Raw genomic sequence first — 19865 nt, 5'->3', positions numbered from 1 at the left:
CAGAATGATGAATAAAAAAATAATAAATTTATTGTAAATAAGAATTAAAATAGTAACTGTGCAGGTCCCATATGGTGACACACAGAATCACAGTCATGCAGACGCGTTTCAACTCAGTCCGAGTTTTCATCAGTGCATAAAACATCCAGCTGCTGTTCCATTTTAAAATCACTGCTTGTTCTAATTGCCGGTCACATGGGTGGAAGTTCGGGTGGCCGGCGTCTGACGTCACTTCCTGTATTTCAGCAATCATTTTCCTGCTGGGACGATTAGTCTCCCGATGCTTGGTGCTGAAGTTTCTATAGACTGTAAGCTCATTTGAGCAGTGTCCTCTTCAACCTGTCGTTTCTGTAAGTTTTCCTGTCCTATTTATAGTTAAATCCCCTCTCATAATATTGTAAAGCACTACGGAATCGGTTGGCGCTATATAAATGGCAATAATAAGAAAAAAGTGTGCAATACCACATAAAACTCAGACAAATGTCAGTAGCGTTCGTTTACACAACTCCCGGCTGTTGTCTACCTAGCACTAGATTTTCTGTTTTTCTATTTTCATATTCTGCTGATTTTACCTGGCTTAACGTTCCTATTACAAGTTTCCTCTACCTAAGCCGAACACTTACTAGAAAGCATTAAAGCTGAGCAGATAAACAATACAATCTCTCCTAAAATCTAAAGCTCCAGGTCTGGGCAGGCTTTTTAATGTTTATTATAAAAAAGTTTGTCCACACACAGATTTGAAGAATCTATTTCAGGTTCCGGTCTATAGCCGATGATGCTTCTAGCCTATGTAACCAATATATCTAAGCGAGGGAAATCTTCATCACTTTGCCAGAATTTCACTGTTAAATACAGATGCTAAATTACTATCCAAAATATACAGAATCAGGTCTTGAAAGATTTTTCCTTACCAGACAAGTTGATGTACCAAACCAGAGTGGACTGCTTCTTGGAAATATGAATGTCTGAACACCTATACTGTACTATATGTATTGTGTGCACACCCAATAAAAATTGTCATATTATAAAATATACAAGCTTCCATGAAGTACAGTGGTTAGCCCCATTATTCTTTACTGTCCTTTGGGCTGTAATATATAGGCAGAAGTTTCATTAAGTATAGCCATTAGTGCTAGATTTGGCCTCTTGTATTGGGTTGTATTACACGGGCAAAATTCCCTAAAAAGTATTGCCATTAGCCACACTCTTATCTAGCTACAATACCGGGATATATAAAAATACCTAGGGGCTCATGGTTAACCTCCTAAATGTGACACATTTGATATAAGAAAGCATCAATGGAAGTATTCGGATCTTCTGAAATTCCAGAGCGACCCATACGTATACTAGTCAGCAATATAAACTAGCGATGAACATACCTGAGGTAAAAACCCAAACTAAATAGCCAGGATAGAGGCAGATGAACTGTTCCACTGACAAATAGGAATTTACAAATAAATCGCTTAGTAGGCTTAAACTAGAGACATCCTTATGCACTCCAAACCACCAGCATTTCCTCAGGGAGAGTGTCTATGTCAGACCCCTCTATCACTTACATCCAGGGAATCACATCTGCATAGGTGCGGTTTACAATTTACAGAAGAGACTGAGTCCTGACCTTGCCAGCAAAGATATTGGTCAGGTGAACGTAAAATAAAATCTACTTATCCGAACAACAGAGTAGGGCAGGAAACCCCACCCCCCAACAAAAAACAAAAAACAAAAAAAACACTGCCTTACAGGGAGAGGTCAGTTCTATTCAAACGGATTTCAGATTTGCCACTGACAGGGAGATAGGAATTGAGACTTCCCAAACAAAGCAGTATTTTTTAGAATTGATCTGACCATTAAGTGCCACAAAAAACAAAAACAAACACAATTACAATAAGCTTGACTTTCAAGTGAAACTAAAGTGCCAGAAAAACAAATTCGAAAACAACCCCCCACCCCCACGTGCTCCAACGAATGGCGACCTTTTTGTCTCCCGAACACAGGCAGCGCTACATGGTCGTAGAACACCTGGAACTATTTTCGGTCACGCGAGACCACGAACCCAGGCAAAGATTGTACCGCTGCCCGTCCCACTTCCCGACCAGATGACGTTCAGAAGATAGGCACTACTGAGTGGGGGGAGCATTTGCGCCCTAAAAGCCAGGGGGAACGTTCGGTGTTCACACAGAACTTTACCCGAATGGCGATGCCGTTCTATCGAATGGATGTGAGCACTATGTGGATAACTTGGGCTATTTGAGGATATAAGACATATTACTATGTTTTTGGGGTGTTTCATGTATGTTACCTGTATTTCCCTGTAACTGGGAGATAATCAAGTCAAAACTAAGTAACTCAATTCTCTCTCATAAACATGGACGCCTGGGAGGGGCTTGTGTATATTTTGAATGGAGACCCCATGCTTGGGGACTGTGCATAAAAGGCTGAGTTTGTGTGGAATAAATCAGTTGTACTCCCAGAACTATGTGTCGTCCAGTTACTGGGGAGGGATAGAACTATTTAAATTTCAGAGCCTTGTTCCAGAGTTCCTGTCTCTACGGATCCAGCGGAGGAAAAGTCCTTGCAAAAGCATTTAACATGAAATGCATACTTAATGCCAACATATACATAAATCTACTTTTGGTTTTGACATATAAAAGCAAAAAAAAATAAAAAATCACTAATCCTATTTTATCCGCTGTTCGGTAGACTTAATGTTGCTTTTGAAAAACTGTAGAAATTGAGTTTCTTTGTTCAAGTTAGAGGCTTTACTTAAACATTGCTATATAAGGTTTGTCATGGAAGATGGGACTCCTCGTACGTGTTCCCTTAATTGTACTTTGTATCGTCTAATATTTCCCTGCATTCGAATGGAATTGTTCTCTTCTGTTCGGTTACTGAAGAGATTCTGTGTGGTCCACGTTGTTAACACCTCGTGATCACCGACCACCCCATGGCTGTTAACCACAAAATAAGCCTTCACTACGTGGCCACCATTTGTTTATACGAACGCACAAGTGCAAACAAATGGTGGCCATTTTGTCTCCCGAACGCGGGCAGCGGAAAATGGTCATTGACGGCATGGAACTATTTTTGGCTACGCGAGTTTGCGAACCTTGCTGAAACTTGTACCCCTACCCGTTAAACTTCCCGAACAGCAAGGAGAATGGCGTTTGGGAGTAAGAAACTACCGAAAGAGGGAAGTATTAATTTCTTAACAGCCAGGGGATGCATTCGTCAGTTTGTTCATATGGAACTCCAGAAAATGACCAGCCAGCCTGACCAATTCTCTGAAACAGTTTTGGGCTTCCACATCAAAACTTTGCACGAACATAACTTTCGTTTTACTGAACCATTCTGAGCGCTTTTTGGATATGTTGTGGGCTCAGATCTGGGCTATTCGGAAATATAATTTTTCTGGGGTTCCTATGCTGTTATGTATTTTTGTGATATGTAAAAATTGTATGTACGTTTTCCTATTTTAGAGATAATTGAATTAGCTTAATTGGAGCTCGATTCTCTCTCAAACACAATGGCTTGTTGGAAGGAAACCCCAGTGATTTTTTATTAGAAACCCCATGCTAGGGGCACTGCAGAGTGTGGCCTAAAAGTCAGATTGCTTCTTTTACCCAATACGACTGGTTGCGTCCATTATATTGGGGAAACTCTACACAACAGGAATATTTTTACTATATTCAGCACATCTGGAATTAGGACTAGTGGAGGATTGAAGGAATAACAGCAACAGACTCTCAAACTCGTGACGAGGTTCAACATATAATTTATATGCGTTTCCCAAAATCCATACCTAGTTAGGTTTTTTCCAGTGGATTTATTCATAATCTCTCCCTTTTCCTGGTTGCTATTCTCTATGTTTTATAATTCAGTTGATACAGCATATGTAACTTCAAATTATTTTTATATATCAGGCTGGTCTGATCTGGGAGGTGGGATGTTTCAATCAAAACTGTTAATGTTACAAGGCACATTTGAGCAACAGCTCCAAAATAAGGCTGCATTTATGGACAGATCTTAACTACTGGACTGTTGCAATGCACATACGGCTTCATAACCACACTGGGTATTCCGTATGTACTACACTGAATTCATACTCAGATGGAGAACTGGATACCTGGATGTTTAGTTAGGCTTCTGGTGTAGCAGTCTCTGAAGATAGTCATCCTTAGTGCTATGTTTCTAATATTTGGCCTGTTTTGTTTCACTTTTGCAGATATGCTGCCAGAGTTTAATTTGTCTCCAAACAATATTTCTTGTGTTACTTTAGCTATTTTAAGGCACAATTTATCTTCAGGAGTTCACATTTGGGAACCAGTACTCATTTCTGGAGAGGTGGCGTCTCCTGATGCATTTTCGATTCCCCTGATGTACTAACAGAATAGCACAAGCAGACATTAATATACCACAATACCATGGTGTCAAAACTATTCTGTACGAGTTGTAATTATTTCCTGGGCACTTGATGATTGTGTATGCTTGATTTATGCTCTAAAGTACCTTGGTTGACTAGTTTTACAGGTAACTGACAAACCACGGGAACTTGAGCACCTAGTCCGAAGAGAAAAACAACATTTAAGCCTATGCCACAAAGTCAACTTTTAAAACTTTATACCCCTACCTGAGGACATAGTCCATAAACTTTTCACATCACAAGTTCTCGCACCTGTGAATGGATATGCAAGATATATGCAAGGTGCCAGAATGACGTAAATGCTGAATCAGTGTAGTATATTACCCCAGACCATATGTTTAGAGTATGAATAGGAGTGTGGTATATTTAAAAAGGAACACAAAGCACTTCAGCGCGATTAAGTACTCTCAGTGTGAAGTGTTTTTTGTTTTTTTCCCTTTATTTCAAGAGAAAATGTGCACTTTTTATAAAGGAACCTTGTTCCTAAACTCAACAGGTAGGCAGTTACCCACAGTTACTGCCTGTAACACACCTCAATGAGCTGTAACACAGTCCATGCAAAAGATAACATGCATATTTTCATCCGGGATAGATCTACAAAATGTAAGTATTTACATTTTTTTTTAAATGAAATGTTACTTTAAATTACTTGCAAACATGTTTGTTTTGAACAATTATTGGTTAAATCCCAGAGTGGATACATGCAAACATATATTCTGCTTAGTAATATAGGTTAGATTATGTATTCAGGAAGAAGTATAAGTTCTGAGAAACATGGTGGGGAAAATAGCAGAATGGGAAGGGGATACTGTAGTGTGGCCTTTTAAGAGAAAGCAAGAGACTCACAATCAATAAAACTCCGGGAGGCCAAACGCTTTTCTGAAGAGATGGGTTTTGGTGGACTTATTAAATACATGGGGAGAGCCTGATTGGGGTAGGCATGCTGTTGCAAAGGAAAGGAGCTGCCCACGAGTTAGCAGTAAGGGGGGCAAGTAGTGGGCAGGAGATGGGGCGTAACTAGAAATTGCTGAAGAAATGTAACAGGGGCTAGAGTTGGTACGAGCGTTATAGGCAAGTGTTATTTAATGAACTCATTTAGTGTACAGGAAACCAATGTAAGGACTGAGAGGGGCGAGGTTTGAGAGGAGTGACAGGAGAAAAAAGGGAGTCTGTCGGCAGCATTCATTACAGATGGTAGCGGGGCAGTAGTTTCTGAGGAGACCAATTAGGAGATAATTACAGTAATTGTCGGAAATACCTAGAGCATGAGCAAGCTCCTTAGTAGACACAGGCAATGTTTTTAAAGTGGGATTAGCAGAATGTGGCAACAGACTGGACATGATGTGTAAATTATTCCAGGAAATCCCTGGGTCCTATTTCCTAGTAATGGGGCAAACAATTCTGCAAAGGTTTGCACTCTTACCTTAATCACTGCTGGGCTTCAAAGGTCCTCCTATGGCTATTGAGGACTTCTGCAGAGCTGCACAAACTGGAAGTCGATCCTGCCGGCCATTCATTGACCGGGAGCGTCAGCTGAATTCAATTATGTGCATCAAAATAACTTGAATGACACCCCTATGATGCTGTTTGAGGCAGAGTTACACCTTTGGCAGTAAAGTGGTTAAACATTGCAGTGTTGTGCTACAGACAAAAATATATACTCAAGGAACCATGACCGCCTCAAACAACTGAAGTGGCCATGCTACTTGAAGTAACCATTTAAAAGATAAAAGTAAAGCAGTTGACCAAGAGCAGCAATGACAGAAAGCATGAATGCAAGGAATGGTTATGAGAACCACCTGCCGGCATAGTTTGAGCACCTGGGTCTGAAGGATGACATTTTCAAGTCCTGCCCAGAGAGAATGAGTGCACAAGGGTCTGTTAAATTGCATAAATACAATCAAGGTCATAACTGGCTATCAATCCATTATGAATAAAACAATTATGATGAAAGAAACACAACAAATGAAGATAATAGGTTGGCTTGAGAAAAGATAAAAATAAAATGTTTGGATATTTTGAATAGGTATCAGGAACTAGATTCGGGTATTCCTCCAGGAAAAAGCAGGGGACTGAACACACAATCAACAGATGGGAGGCATTACACATTACTCAGGAACAGATCTAAACAAATAGGAAGGGAACTGCTAACAAGATCTAGCCTGGAACAGTAAACAAAATATTGGTTTCAAGGATTAAAGCAAAGAGGAGCACATGACAGCTGCATTTACACAATGAACAAAGAGGAAGCAACATTAACACTGGATGGTGAACTAAATATCATAGCACGGATTGTTTAAAAGGATACTAGAAGTGCCAGGAATACAAAGTTTGTATTCCTGGCACTAAAATACCCTCTACCTTCCTTGCACCCTCCTACCGACATGAATAAAGGGTTTAAAAACGTAACTTATCCCAGCGCCGATGTCCCTCGGCACTGGGTCGCGGCTCCACATCCTCTGACGCCCTGCGATGAGCGGGCACTAATACGCATGAGCTGCTAATGCCGCACGAATTAGACTTTCCCACAGAAAAGCATTAAATCATGTCTTTCCTATGGGGTAAAGGTCCTCCAGTGGCTGCACTTCCCGATGCAATTTTAAACGTTGCAGTTTCTCTGGAACAGCAATATTTAACATTGCAGCACTATTTGCAATAGGGATACTGCACCCAGACCACATCAATGAGCTGAAGTGGTCTGGGAGCCTATAGTGTCCCTTTAAGAAAAGCCATTACAAAAACCAAAAAATACAAAACACCAGTAGCGCTGTACTCCATTACAGGTGGTCATGCATACCCTGTGTGCTTGCACATTTTTTTTTAATAAATTCTTTATTTTTCGTTTTCAGTAATATGTGGGTAGGGGGTACAGAAAAAAAAAAAGAAGGGGAAGGGGTGGGTAGGGGTAACATGATGCAATCACAGTTTGTAATCCCTGCGTCTCAGGTCGGGCTCGTCTACTCGGAGCCGAGGGCGGGTTTGGACGTGGGTTGGCTGCTACCTGCGCTGACCTTTGCCCTACTGCTTATTTGTGTGCCTGGTTCTAAGGTCAATTTGTGGTCAGGTCTTGTTGGTTCTGGTAGGGCCCGTCCTCAAGGCTTTGGTTATGTGAGGTACCCCTGGTTTTTGGGAGGGCCTGTTAGCATATTGTCGGGTGACTCCTTTGGTTAGGTAGCCTTGTCTAGTGTTCTTTGTTTGGTTCTAGGGACTACGGTGTTCCATTGTTAGTTTTGTTGCATCAGTGGTTTAACAGTCTCGCGTGTTTACTGTTTGGAGCTGGGTGGGTTCGTCTAGGGGTAGTGGGTCGAGGGTTGTGGGGTAAGGTGGGTGGTGTCTGGTGTGTTGTGTGGGTCTGGGGATTGTGCCCCCTGTGGGCCTGGTTCCTGTCCTGTCCCCACTCTTACGCTGATCTGTTGGTGATCTTTGTGTTTTCCTTCTGGTTGGGGTTGACCGTTTTGGCCCCGGGTGGGAGGTTCGTGTTGTCGCGTGGTGTATTGTGTAGGTTTTGTCTCGTGGTTGTGCTGGTGCGGGTGTGGTTGTGTTTCCTCCTCTCAGTGCCCTCGCTCGTTCCTCTATCTCTCTGTTAGTGGCCCGAGAGTGGGGTGCGTGGTTGGTCTGTCCCGCCCCGTGTCTGCGCATCCACACCGACCGTGCCCTTGGTCCGCTGACGGCCGTCAGGCCTCTCTGGTCTGGCTATTGTCAGTCTCTGTCGGTGGGAGTTGGAATTGGTGGGCTTAGGGGGGGCAGCAGGGTTATGTCGTGGGGTTCGTGTGAGCAGTGGCCGTTGGGGTCGGGCCTGTCTGTCTATTGCGTGGCGGTCGTGTGACGGGTCGCCTCTTGGTCCTGTTTCGATGGCGTACGGTTGTGGGTGGCTTTCTGGGCTGCGGTTCGCCTTTTTGCTGTGATTGCTAGAAGGGTGAGTCTGGGTGGGCTTCTCGGGAGGAGCTAATGGTTCTTGTGGGTGTTGTTATGCAGGAATTGTACCCGTGGCTTAGTAGTTCATGTCCCAGAGGTCCCATGTCCGGTGGAAGGCCTTGTAGGAGTCGTGGATTTGCGCGGTAAGTCTCTCGTTTCTCTGATTTTACGGATGACTGTCCCCAGTTCGGGTGTCCGCTGGTCTGCCCATAGTTCTGCGATTGCCCTGCGTGTGGCTAGGGTTATACGGGCCATCAACTTGTTTTCCTGTCTGGTGAGGGTGTCCAGTGGTTTGTTTAGTAGCATTGTCCATGGCTGTATTTGGATGGGTTTCCCTATCACCTGTTCTATGAGGCCCTGTGTTTCCGTCCAGATCTTTTTTAGTTTGGGGCATGTCCACCAGCAGTGGAGGTAGGTGCCCTTCTCTCCGCATAGTTTCCAACATTCGTCGGTGGGTTTCTGTCCCATGTGGTGTAGTTTTTGCGGTGTCAGGTACCAGCGGAAGATGGTTTTATAGGCCTGTTCTTTGTGTGTGACACAGGTGGTAAGGGAGTTCGTGGCTGCCCATATCTCGGTCCAGTCGCTCGGTTCTTCTGGTGGTCCGATGTCCCTTTCCCATGCTGTGATGTAAGTTAGGTTGAGTTGGGAAGTGTGCGTTGTTAGCGTGGTGTAGATGTCCGAGATTTGTCCTCTCCGAAGTGGTGCGTCAAAACATTGCTTTTCGAATGGTGTTGGCGGTGCCAGTCCTGCCTGTTTGACTACTGGCTGTTGTGCTAGGTCTCTCAATTGAATGTATCGAAAGAAGTCCGCCGAGGTTAAGTCTTCTGCGTTTGGAAGTTCCGAGTATTTGAAGGTTTCCCCTTGTTGGTACAGGTGAAGGAGTCGGGAGATGTCTCTCTGGTCGAAAGCCTTGAAATGTTTTGCCGTCATACCTGGTGGGAAGATTTTGTTGCGGTATATCGGTGTTACCGGGGAGAGGAAAGAGGACAGGTCGAACTTGTGGTTTAGTTTGTCCCAGAGAGCTATGGTGTGTGTGATTGCTGGGGTGGTTGATGGTGGTAGTGGCCTGTATTTCGGCGGCACCCACATATAGGAAGTTGGGAGGTCCCATCCCATGGTGTCATGTTCCATGTCGACCCATCTTTTGGTGCCCAGTGGTGCGTGCCATTGTTGGATGTGGGCCAGTTGTGCTGCGTTGTAGTAGTGGAGAAAGTTTGGGAGCCCCAGTCCTCCTGAGAGTCTGGGGACGTACATCGTTGCTCTACGGACTCGACGCTTCCGGGACTTCCAGATAAACCTGTCGATAGCTGCTTGTAGGTGTTTGAAGTCCGTTTTTTGTAGTGGGATTGGCAGTGTCTGGAATAGGTAGAGGAACCTTGGTAGCAGGTTCATTTTAATGGTGGTGACTCTACCCAGCCACGACACCCCTAGTTTATCCCATCTTAGTAAGTCTTGTTGTGCTGTTGTAAGTAGCGGTTTGTAGTTTATTTCATATGATTCCTCTAGTTTGGTGGTTAGTTTGATGCCTAGGTATGTGAGGGAGGTGGTCGTGATGCGGAAGGGGAATAATTGTCTCAGGAGGGTGATTTGGTTTTGTTTCATGGCCATCGGCATGAGGGTGGATTTTGAGAGATTAATTTTGTATCCTGAGAAGGTGGAGTATTGGGCGATAAGGTCAATTGTTGCCTGAAGAGAATGTATGGGGTCTGCTAGCGTTAAGAGGACATCGTCCGCGTATGCCGCTACCGCGTAAGTCTCCTTCCGGATTCGGATGCCCTGGATTTTGGGGTGGGTACGGATGGCCTGTAAGAGAGGTTCTAGTGAGATTGCGAAAAGCAGTGGGGACAGGGGGCAGCCCTGTCTGGTCCCGTTCGCGATGGTGAATGTCTGCGTTTCGGTGTTCGGGATCAAGAGACGGCCTGTAGGGTGGTCGTAGATTGCGGTGAGGATATTGATGAATCCTTCCGGGAATCCTTGATGCTTAAGGACGCTGAAGAGATAGGGCCAGAGAAGGCGGTCGAATGCCTTCTCTGCGTCCAGGGATAGCATTACTGAGGGTATGGTGCGTTGTTGAACATACCAGATTGTGTTGTAGGCTCTCCTCGTGTTATCAGCTGCTTGTCGTTTGGGGATGAAGCCGACTTGATCGGGGTGGATCATGTGGGGTAGGTATCTGTTGAGGCGGTTGGCTAGCGCTTTCGTGAGGATTTTCAGGTCAGCATTTAGGAGCGATATTGGGCGGTAGTGTCCTGGGTCTAGGTGTTCTTTTCCTGGTTTGGGTAGGAGGCACACGTCGGCTGCAAGCATGTCTGGGGGAAGACGTTGTCCTTGTAGCAGAGAGTTAAACGTTGCGCATAGATGTGGGATGAGTACCGCCTGAAACGTTTTATAGTAGAGTGTTGTGAAGCCGTCTGGTCCCGGGCTCTTCAATGGTTTCAGTGTCTTAAGGATTAGCGTGAGTTCCTCCGTTTCGATGGGTGCCTCTAGTGCCTCTGTAGCCCTGGTGGACAGGGCTGGCAAGCCAAGGGGTTCCAGGAACGCGGCGATGGTTTCCGCTCGTATCGCGGGATTTGCGTGTGGTGGGGCATCGTGGTTGTATAGGTTTGTGTAGAACCGAACAAATTCCGAAGCTATTTGTTCCGGTTTGTTCATAATTTCCCCAGAGCGGGTGCGAATCTTCGATATCCTTTTCGTGTCCTGACGCTTCTTCAGGCAATGAGCGAGGAGGGAGTCGGCTTTGTTGCCCTTCTCGTAGAACCTCTGCTTCGTCCACATGAGGTTCCTTGCCACATCTATTCTCGAAAGTTGCCGGATTCGTTCTCGGGTTTCTGTAAGCTGGGTTTGGAGCTGGTCCGATGGGTTTTGTTTGTGGCGCGTTTCCAGTGCCGTCAGATCTGTTAGGGCGTTGGTCAGGTCCCTTAGGCGCTGTTTTTTGGTTGCAGTGGCTATTGCTATCAATTTCCCTCGGATCACGGTTTTGTGGGCTGCCCATACGGTTGCTTGGGGTACGTCCGTTGTTGTGTTAATTTCGAAGTAGTTTTTAATATCTTCGGCCACCGTGTGTATGGTCGCCTTGTCTCGGAGGATCCATGGGTTGAGGCGCCATCGCCACTCTCGGGACATATGGGGGATTTGGATGGTCATTGCCACCTCCGCATGCTATGTTGCCTATGGTTGTCTGGACCGTCCATGGTTGAGTCGCCTGCGAGGTTAAGAAGCTATCGATCCTAGAGTACGATCTGTGCATGTGCGAGTAGAAGGTGTAGTTCCTGGCTGCTGGATGGTGCGCTCTCCAAACATCTATGAGGGGCATGTCTTTGAGAAAGCTAGCGTATAGTTTGTCCTTTCTGGTTGTGGTTGGTGGTTTGTCTGGATGTGCTTTACGGTCCGCGGCTGGGGATTGTGTCGCATTGAAGTCGCCACCAAGAATTACGTGTTTGTGGTCTAGGCTAGCGATATGTGTTCGGAGGGAGTCCCAGAACCGAGTGTCTGGGGTGTTGGGGGCGTAGATGGAGCCGATGGTTATTGGGGTCGCTCCCACTCGCCCTGAGAGGAATAGAAATCGTCCGTTGGGATCTTTGGTCACCTGAATTTCGTCCAGTGGGCATGAGTTGCGCAATAGGATTGCCACTCCCTTAGTTTTGGGGGCTGGGGAATTGGCCAGGTAGTATCTTTTAAAATGTCTGTTGGTTAGTGGGAAGTGTTTGTGGTCTGTAAAGTGGGTTTCCTGGAGAAGTATGATATCGGAACCCGTGCGGTTGGCCCACCGCAATATCCCGTGGTGTTTGCCCGGTGTATTCAGCCCTTTTACGTTGAGAGAGGTGAGGCTGAGTCTTAGGTTGGGGGGTGCCATGGGGGCGTCTCTGTTCGCGTGTCTAGTCAGAGGGGGGGGTGTGGGGGTCAGTGTTTAGAGCTGTCTTCCAGAGGAGGGGGGGGGGGGGGGGAAGGGTGTGGGTCCTGTCCGTTGGCAGGTGTCTGCCGGGAGTGTTTTGTTATGTGTTAGTGGGGGAGGGCGGGGGAAGGGCAAGTCTCCGTCCGGTCCGTGTGGACGCCGCAGCCTTCCGCGGCGGGTTCCCGGGTGAGGTTCGGGGTGAACTGGGCTTATCGCTCTGGCCAGTTACCTGTTGGGCGGTGAACACCCTCCCCAAGTCGGGGGTCCTTGTAGTGGTCCCGAAGGAGATGGGTGTAGATCAGAAGGTGTGAACACGTCGTGGCGCGGCCTGCCCGATGTGTGTATCTGGTGGCTGAGCCTTGTGTGGTATTGGGGGGGGAGGGGGGAAAGGAACAGGGCGGGGGGGATGCCCCGGGTGGGAGAGTCCGGGGTCTTTGGTGCTCTTGTGGTGGGCTCTAGTGATAGTTCTCCTATCTAGGCTGGTTCCAGCTAGAGCGTCTTGCTGCATCCGTTCCTTCCTGGAGTAGTGTGCTTGCACATTTAAACTACATGATTGGGAATTTGTGAAACAGAGCAGTTTCTTTTCATGGGCAAAGCTAGTGTACACACATCATGGATGGTCTGCATGATGTCCATAACACTCTGGTGAAAATACTACGTGTTCTGGAACATTAAATAAGTCAGTACTAACGTTGGAAGTCAAACTAGAACTACACTGATTGCAATAAATCAAGTCTTCTGCAGACATTCTTACATTGTCTAATTTCTTAAGAAAATTTAGTTCCTCCTTTAGGGGAAATAGAGTTCTTGAGAAAGTAATATTTTGTTCTAGGAAATCTTCAGCGATTTTCAGGGTTCCCATTCCTTAATAAAGAGCCTGGAAAAGCAGGAATTGCTTTAATTTGTGTTTAACCAACACTGTATTTACCTTTCTGAAAAAAAAAAAAAAAGCGATACAAGGCTTTTACAACAGCTGTCAAAATATATACATCTCTTCACTCCTTATAAATCGTTCTCACACGTCTTTAATGAAGGCAGATTTATTAAAGGTGAATTCTACCACGTCTGTACTAAATCAGCAGGGAGTAAAGGAGAAAAATATGAGAGTGGGTTAATGTAGGACTAACATTGTAACAATTGGCGACATTGTACGCACTTAATATTTATGTACTTTGTAGGGGTTATCTCTTTATACACATCCAAGTCATGATTATTGCCTTTGCTTTATAAAATATAAATACATAAAAAGCAATGAGCAAAGATAAAGCACTTTCACACCATTAAGAAAACTAAACAAAGCTGTAAACATTTTAAATCCATGTTTATTTATACATTGAGGTTGAGAGCATGTATCCACGTCAAGGAAAATTTCTTGTAAAACATTCATTGCACATTTAAAAGGTAATTAGACTGTGTTTCAGAAAGCAGATCTACTCCTTAACACTGACAAGTAGGAATGATAAAACTGTCACTCTTTACAAGGCCTCCATAATGAATTCAACTGCCAGTTAGGTCACTGTGTCTGAACAGAGCAGACGAAAAAATAAAAATAAAAAAGAAAAACGACAAAAAGAAAAGGCATTTTTTTATTTATTTCCTTTTTTTAAGCTGAATCCTGGTGGGAGATATGTTCTAATAACGGATTTTGATTAAATGAATGGAGATGTTTAAACTTCAAGCTAAAACGTGTTGGACAGGTTACTGAGGCAGACCAACAGTTTCATAGTTACATAGCAGATATAAGAACTCTAAGAACTGTCAAAAGCTTAGAGGAACTCAGCAGCTTGCCCTTCGTTAAATCCCTGCTCAGCTCTCAAAATAGTTTTTGCTTGTGCCATTACAGAGAGAACCAGTTCCAAGGCATATCAGACTTCGTCCATCCTTAGGGGACATGCAGAAACGAAATGCCGGCAAGTTCTCTCTGAATGAGAGATGTAGCAACCCCGGATGATCGTTTTGACCTTTTTTGGGACTCGTCAGTAAGGTGTAGCTGGTGCCTCTCTAAACACAGTGAGCAAAGGGTCCATGTGTGGATTACCCTTTTGAACTTGGTAGAGCCAATCATTGCAACAAAAACAGGGAACAGTGAAAGTTACTATTGGATTTTCCTTTCTTATGCTTCTAAAAACACTAAAACCTCCAAATCACATAATATAATATATATATAATCCTACCGATTGCATCTACGTATATATCCTTAACTATACTTTCATATAAATAAATACAGTGAATTTTGTAAAATACTTAAGGGGATAGTCTTAGTAGGATTGTGGACCTCCTAGCTCCCACAGAAAATACTACATAAACGTGATGAAAGACTAGTAGCAATATCATGATACAGCAAACAATACACAGACAGGTCATAAGAATGAATACATAGTGAGCAACTGTCAGGGTTATTCACTTCAGTGAAAATAGCTGGGGATTTAAAGTGAGTTTTAAAAATGGGAGATTTTTCCAGTTTGGCTATTTTAACCCAAGTCAATTTTGTTTTAAGTTTTGCCATTTTGGCTTTACACTGGAAAATCACTTGATGAAATGATAAAGGAAACATGCACAAACAATGTCCTCTGGGTGTACATACATACGTTTGTTATATGTAAGGCTGATTAACCAAACAACTGTGCTCATGGATGATTGAATAGGGTGACAAGGCATCATTTATAGCAAAATGGTATCATCACTGACTAAATTATTAATAAGGGGAGACCTGGAACCAATGAGTTTATATATTAAAGTAAAATATGTTTCGGCTTGACATGTACTAAAGAAGCCTGGACAGATACAATATATATCCGAATCGCACTCTCATTCATCTCTGAATACATTCATGGCTAAATTATAAACTTTTAATTTGACTGGTTTCCATAGTGATCAGGCTCAATAAAATTTGTATATTGTGCGCTTAGAATAATTACCCAGAGTTATAAATAAAAACTACTGGTATATTTCAGATGCCAAATGCATGTATACGTCTGTTTATGTTACAGTGAATTACAAATTTATCACACAGGTGGAGGTACATCTGATCACATCCATTGCAAGGACTAACCCAGAGGAAACTTAAACAAGTTTCAGGTTGGTTAAACCTTTAACCACTACATTTGCAAATGCATTTGAATTTTTATCTGTATTCTTACCTTAAGCAGACCGTGTACACTATGTGCTAAGGACGAGTGAGTCTTTCTATAGTATCGGTCAGTTGTATGCCTTTACCAAAACCCAGAGAGTCATTATAAAAGCAAGATCTACCAGCCCAATTCCATATATTAAATTGTTTAATTACCTAGTAAGTGTTTGGAATAGTGGGAACATGCAGTATAGTTAAACTGCATTAGTGCAAATTCCTGAAGATATAAGACTTTAAGGGGAACCTTGAAAGGGTGGTGTACTGCATTAGGAAAACAATAATATCGTAATCCACTTTTTCATCATGCCTTTAATTGCATAATGGGAATGGGTTTTAAATTAGATTACTGTATTAAGAGGTTTCATTTCTCTTTACATTAGTTCATAAGAAGTCTCAGGCAAAAAAAAATAAAAAAAATATTAACATAATATTATATATATCTTTTCGTTGATTTTCTTTAAAATACACCAAGCGGACTTGGAAAATCAAAGAGCTGGTTGTAATGCATGGAATGAAGTCCCTTGCAGGAGTGACAGTTTTATTATTGTAAACATTTATAATTATACAGTGACAAAGGTACGAGATAATATATTACACCTAACACCTTTAAATTTACTTCTAAGAGGACCACAATGAACATGCTTCAGCACATCTATTATACTCTTTGTTATATAGATTTATGTTCTCAGAGGTGAATTTGTGCTGACAGTCACTGGTGATATAATTGATCAGATTATCTTTCCCCTTTCAGCAATAAATTATAATTAATATTTCATCCATATGGACAAGGGTCGTGCTGCTTCACAGAAAGCAGGAGACAAAGATAGCTCTGAAGAATCACAAAAGAAATAAACTGTTCATACAGAAGGGATCATATGTGAGTACATAGGAACACCTACATCTATATCCAGAAAACATGTGAAAGGGTTTAGCCTGACTAACTCCTGCACTGCCATTAGGAAGACAGGCCTAGTTGGCAGTGACAAGGGTTAAAAAAAATACCACCAGTAGTTAATTGCCATAAATACAGCAAAACCAGTTGCCCATCACAAAAATAAAATTCATTACATCTTTAAAATTTGATGTCACACCCATCACTTAACGTAGATCAGGCCATAAGGCAGGTAGAGCATCTGCAAGGGCCCATGGGACCCGGATAAGGAAGGTGTGCTGGGAATATATGTCTCTAGAAGATAGGAATGTAATTATCAATCTTGGCCCGGTGCCTTTGCGCGATGCACTCTGCGATCCACACAATGTTTCGGCATTCTTGCTCCTTCAGCTTCACAAAGGCATAGAACACACCAAAGTGAAACTGATTCAGAAAAGCCAGTTTGTTCAACTTTACCTACAGAGAGAGGAAGGAAAGAAAAATCCCATCAGTGATCACATAACATCAACAATGACAAAACAATGTTCTGACATGGTACCTAATTTGTAACCTGTGCTTTGGTCATATAAATCAGTGTTTCTCAACCTTTTACATATAAGTACTTCTGCAGTAGTACTTGTAGACACGGATACGCGAGTTAATCCCATATTGGAGGACAAGCCTGATTAAAGGTTTTAGAATAAATGACAATGTGAATATTGTGTATGTAAGGAGGAGTGTATGAACTATTGATTTGAAGTATAAAAGTCACAAAATAAAAATATAATACACATAATAGTTACACAAATAGGAAACGGAGAAACACGCACACGCACACACAAAGAGGAAACCGAAACATACATACGAAACAGAGATACACACACACACAGGGGAAACGGACACACAAATGTAAAGCTTTGGGAAAAAAAAATATAGAAGACTAAATCAGAAAAGAGAACCTCATTTTTATGTATCTAAAAACAAAACAAATCCTCAATTTCTTGGGTACTTTGTATTCCTGCGCTGATTTTAGATTTTTAACGGTCATTATAATGGGACACTCCTCATTCAGAAAGCACTTCAGATTGCTTTAGCGTCCTTTAATTTGTTCCGTAGATCTATGTAAAATGTTACAGGTCCTGAGAAGGTTGATCACTGTAACTTATCTAAGCAAGGATCTATGCCTCGGTATATTTCTAGACAACAGATCAATAGATTCAACGAAAACAAACATGCCTTTTCCCAATCAACATTAACCATCAACTCTGTTAGTCTGAGCACTCCATTTAATAGTTCACCTTGTTCCATAAGCCAAACAAGCATTTCAGCTCTGTTCTGTTGCCAGACAACCAACGTTAACAGGCAATTTATGAGGTGCACAGTGTAATTCTAGATACATTAAAGCGCAATTAAAAGAGGTAAACTTAAAACACAGTTAGGAAACCTTCAGTATCAGAATAACAACTGCAAGATTTATAATGTGTTCTATTCAAAGAAAAAGTAGTTTAGCGGAGCAGCAATATGAATTACAGTTTATAAGTACTATTCTGGCAAGTACCCCCGATCCATGCTTGTATTTTTTATTTTTTGTTCACCAAATCCTTATGGGATACCCCAGGCAAAAAGCTACGAATATGGAAAATGCTGAAAATCTTGAAATTACTATTCTAAATTCCTTGCATGAGCATAAATTGGTAGAAGTATGTTTGAGTTTCTTATGTACAGCTACAGCATGAGGGAAAAACTCATAATTACATTTTATTGAACAAAGTATAAATTCTGGAAGCGCAGTTGTACCATACAACTAAGCTAAATTGTGGGTACTGTCCATACACAAGTGCTACATCACTTATGAATTCATTCAGCCACATTTACCTCTATGGAAGCAACAAGATAGGCTGGCCAATCAATGCACAATTTCAGTTGTTGGAGAGAAGAGAAAAAAATATCTATAAATAAATGTTTTATTATTAATTTAATTTTCATTGGTATGGTCAGGATCCATGGAAATCAATTACTTGCAGGATATTGCTTCCCTAATTGGAGAAGTATTCCAAATGCCAGAAAGAAGTCTTCTCACAACCTATCTGGTCCTCTCTAGTGTGATATATGGAGAAAGAAACTAGCGTCAACATAGAAGCAGATAAGATCAAGAAAGGAGCAACACCAGCAAGCCGAGGAGACTGACCACCACATGTGGACTGTGGACAGATGAGAATGAATTTATCAGTAAGCATAATTTTTCATCTTAAGGTTGTCACAGTACATCAAAACCCACTACGTGGTATGGTTGCAGGACAATTGAACAGTCAAATCTAGTCATGAGGACCAGACAATAACAAGCCTGGATATCAGAATACCTGGTCAGGAGCCTATAGAAAAAAACATTAATTTGAAGAAAAAAAAAAAAACTGAGTTCCAACACTTTAGGCTACTAACGGAGGCCCATATGGAAGACTCTCATGGAGGCTGCATCCATAACTGCGCCTAGAAAGGAGAATGATCTCATGAGTATCGTGACACACCAGCCATGGTCTTGAAGGACCAAGATGATGAGGAACGTTTGCAAGAGTCTGCACAGAGAAATACATGACACAGGTATGGGTGACATCAGATACTATGCAAGTCATGGACACCAGGCACTTTCAAGTAAAATGTAGTATTTGGGAATGGTTGATTCAGTTCATTTTTTAGAGGGAAGGGGTGCTTTATAAGAGGTACACTCTGAATTCACTTTTGGAGACATTGTGCTTTGATAAAGGAAGTTTGTATTATACTTTGATCTTTCCTCCATTAAACAACCAAGTGGCAACAGTGCACCTTGAAATATTCCACTTTGCACCTAAACTGATAATGTGAGCCTTGGCTAGACTAAATGAAACTGTAATGATGATGCTAGAATGTAAAGTGGAGAAACTGGTAGTGAAAGTAATGGATAGGTATGTGCAGCATTCTTTAAAGCCATGGTGGTCAGGAAGGAACCTTCTGTAGAAATAGGACAGACATCAGTGTTTCCATCCTGAATGATAGGAAAATCCTGTCCAAGACTGAGATCCAGGATGTCTTGGGTCTTCGGGACTCTAAAATGCGAAGCATTGCCTGGTTTCAAAAGGAAGGGCTGGAACATTCACAGCCTCATGTTCCCTATTCACTACTATGTTCACTAGAACCTAGGAAATCCAAGACATGTGAAAACAGACATCTCAACAAAAGTGACTTGGAAGCATTTAGGTCTCTAACTGCAGAAACTGTTAAATCACGTGCTCTAAATGGAATGCAATCAGAGACCGGCCTGATGATTTCTGTTCACCTTGGGGAGACCAGAGTTCCTATTAGAATCCTGTTGAGAGTTTCCACACAGCCAACATATAAAGTGTGAAGTACCATTATGCTATAGAAGAGTCCAGGAAGGCACATAGAGTATCAGAAAATAGGTTAATTTTCTCAAAGTGGGTAGACCGGCAGTCCAGCACAGCTGAGTAATAAAATAGTAAGAAAATACAGCAACAGAGAAAACTAGAACTGGCAATGACTGGTGGTAGGCAATGAGGCGTAAAATTGGTTATGGGAGGGGAATTTTGTGGTCAAGGCATGCACGCTGGAAGCATTCATACAAAGACCAAATTCCATACCCTGT

At 42.6% G+C, this 19865-nt stretch overlaps 2 protein-coding genes across 2 annotated transcripts in view; one reads left to right on the top strand and one right to left on the bottom strand.

Moving 5' to 3' along the window:
• LOC134578629 (inactive hydroxysteroid dehydrogenase-like protein 1) overlaps window positions 1-19865 on the top strand; it is a 1053979-nt gene that overhangs the window by 43652 nt on the left and 990462 nt on the right. The gene's annotated exons all lie outside the window — the stretch shown is intronic.
• The window catches only part of ATP6V0D1 (ATPase H+ transporting V0 subunit d1), a 99749-nt gene continuing 94931 nt past the window's right edge, over window positions 15048-19865 (bottom strand). Inside the window, exon 8 of the mRNA XM_063437610.1 lies at window positions 15048-16705. Coding sequence (XP_063293680.1) covers window positions 16544-16705 — 162 coding nt within the window. The 3' untranslated portion in view covers window positions 15048-16543. The remainder of the gene's footprint in view (window positions 16706-19865) is intronic.

The sequence above is a fragment of the Pelobates fuscus genome, chromosome 12 (genome assembly GCF_036172605.1).
Source record: "Pelobates fuscus isolate aPelFus1 chromosome 12, aPelFus1.pri, whole genome shotgun sequence".
NCBI classification, from domain to species: domain Eukaryota; kingdom Metazoa; phylum Chordata; class Amphibia; order Anura; family Pelobatidae; genus Pelobates; species Pelobates fuscus.
This window is presented reverse-complemented; position numbering and strand designations above follow the sequence as displayed.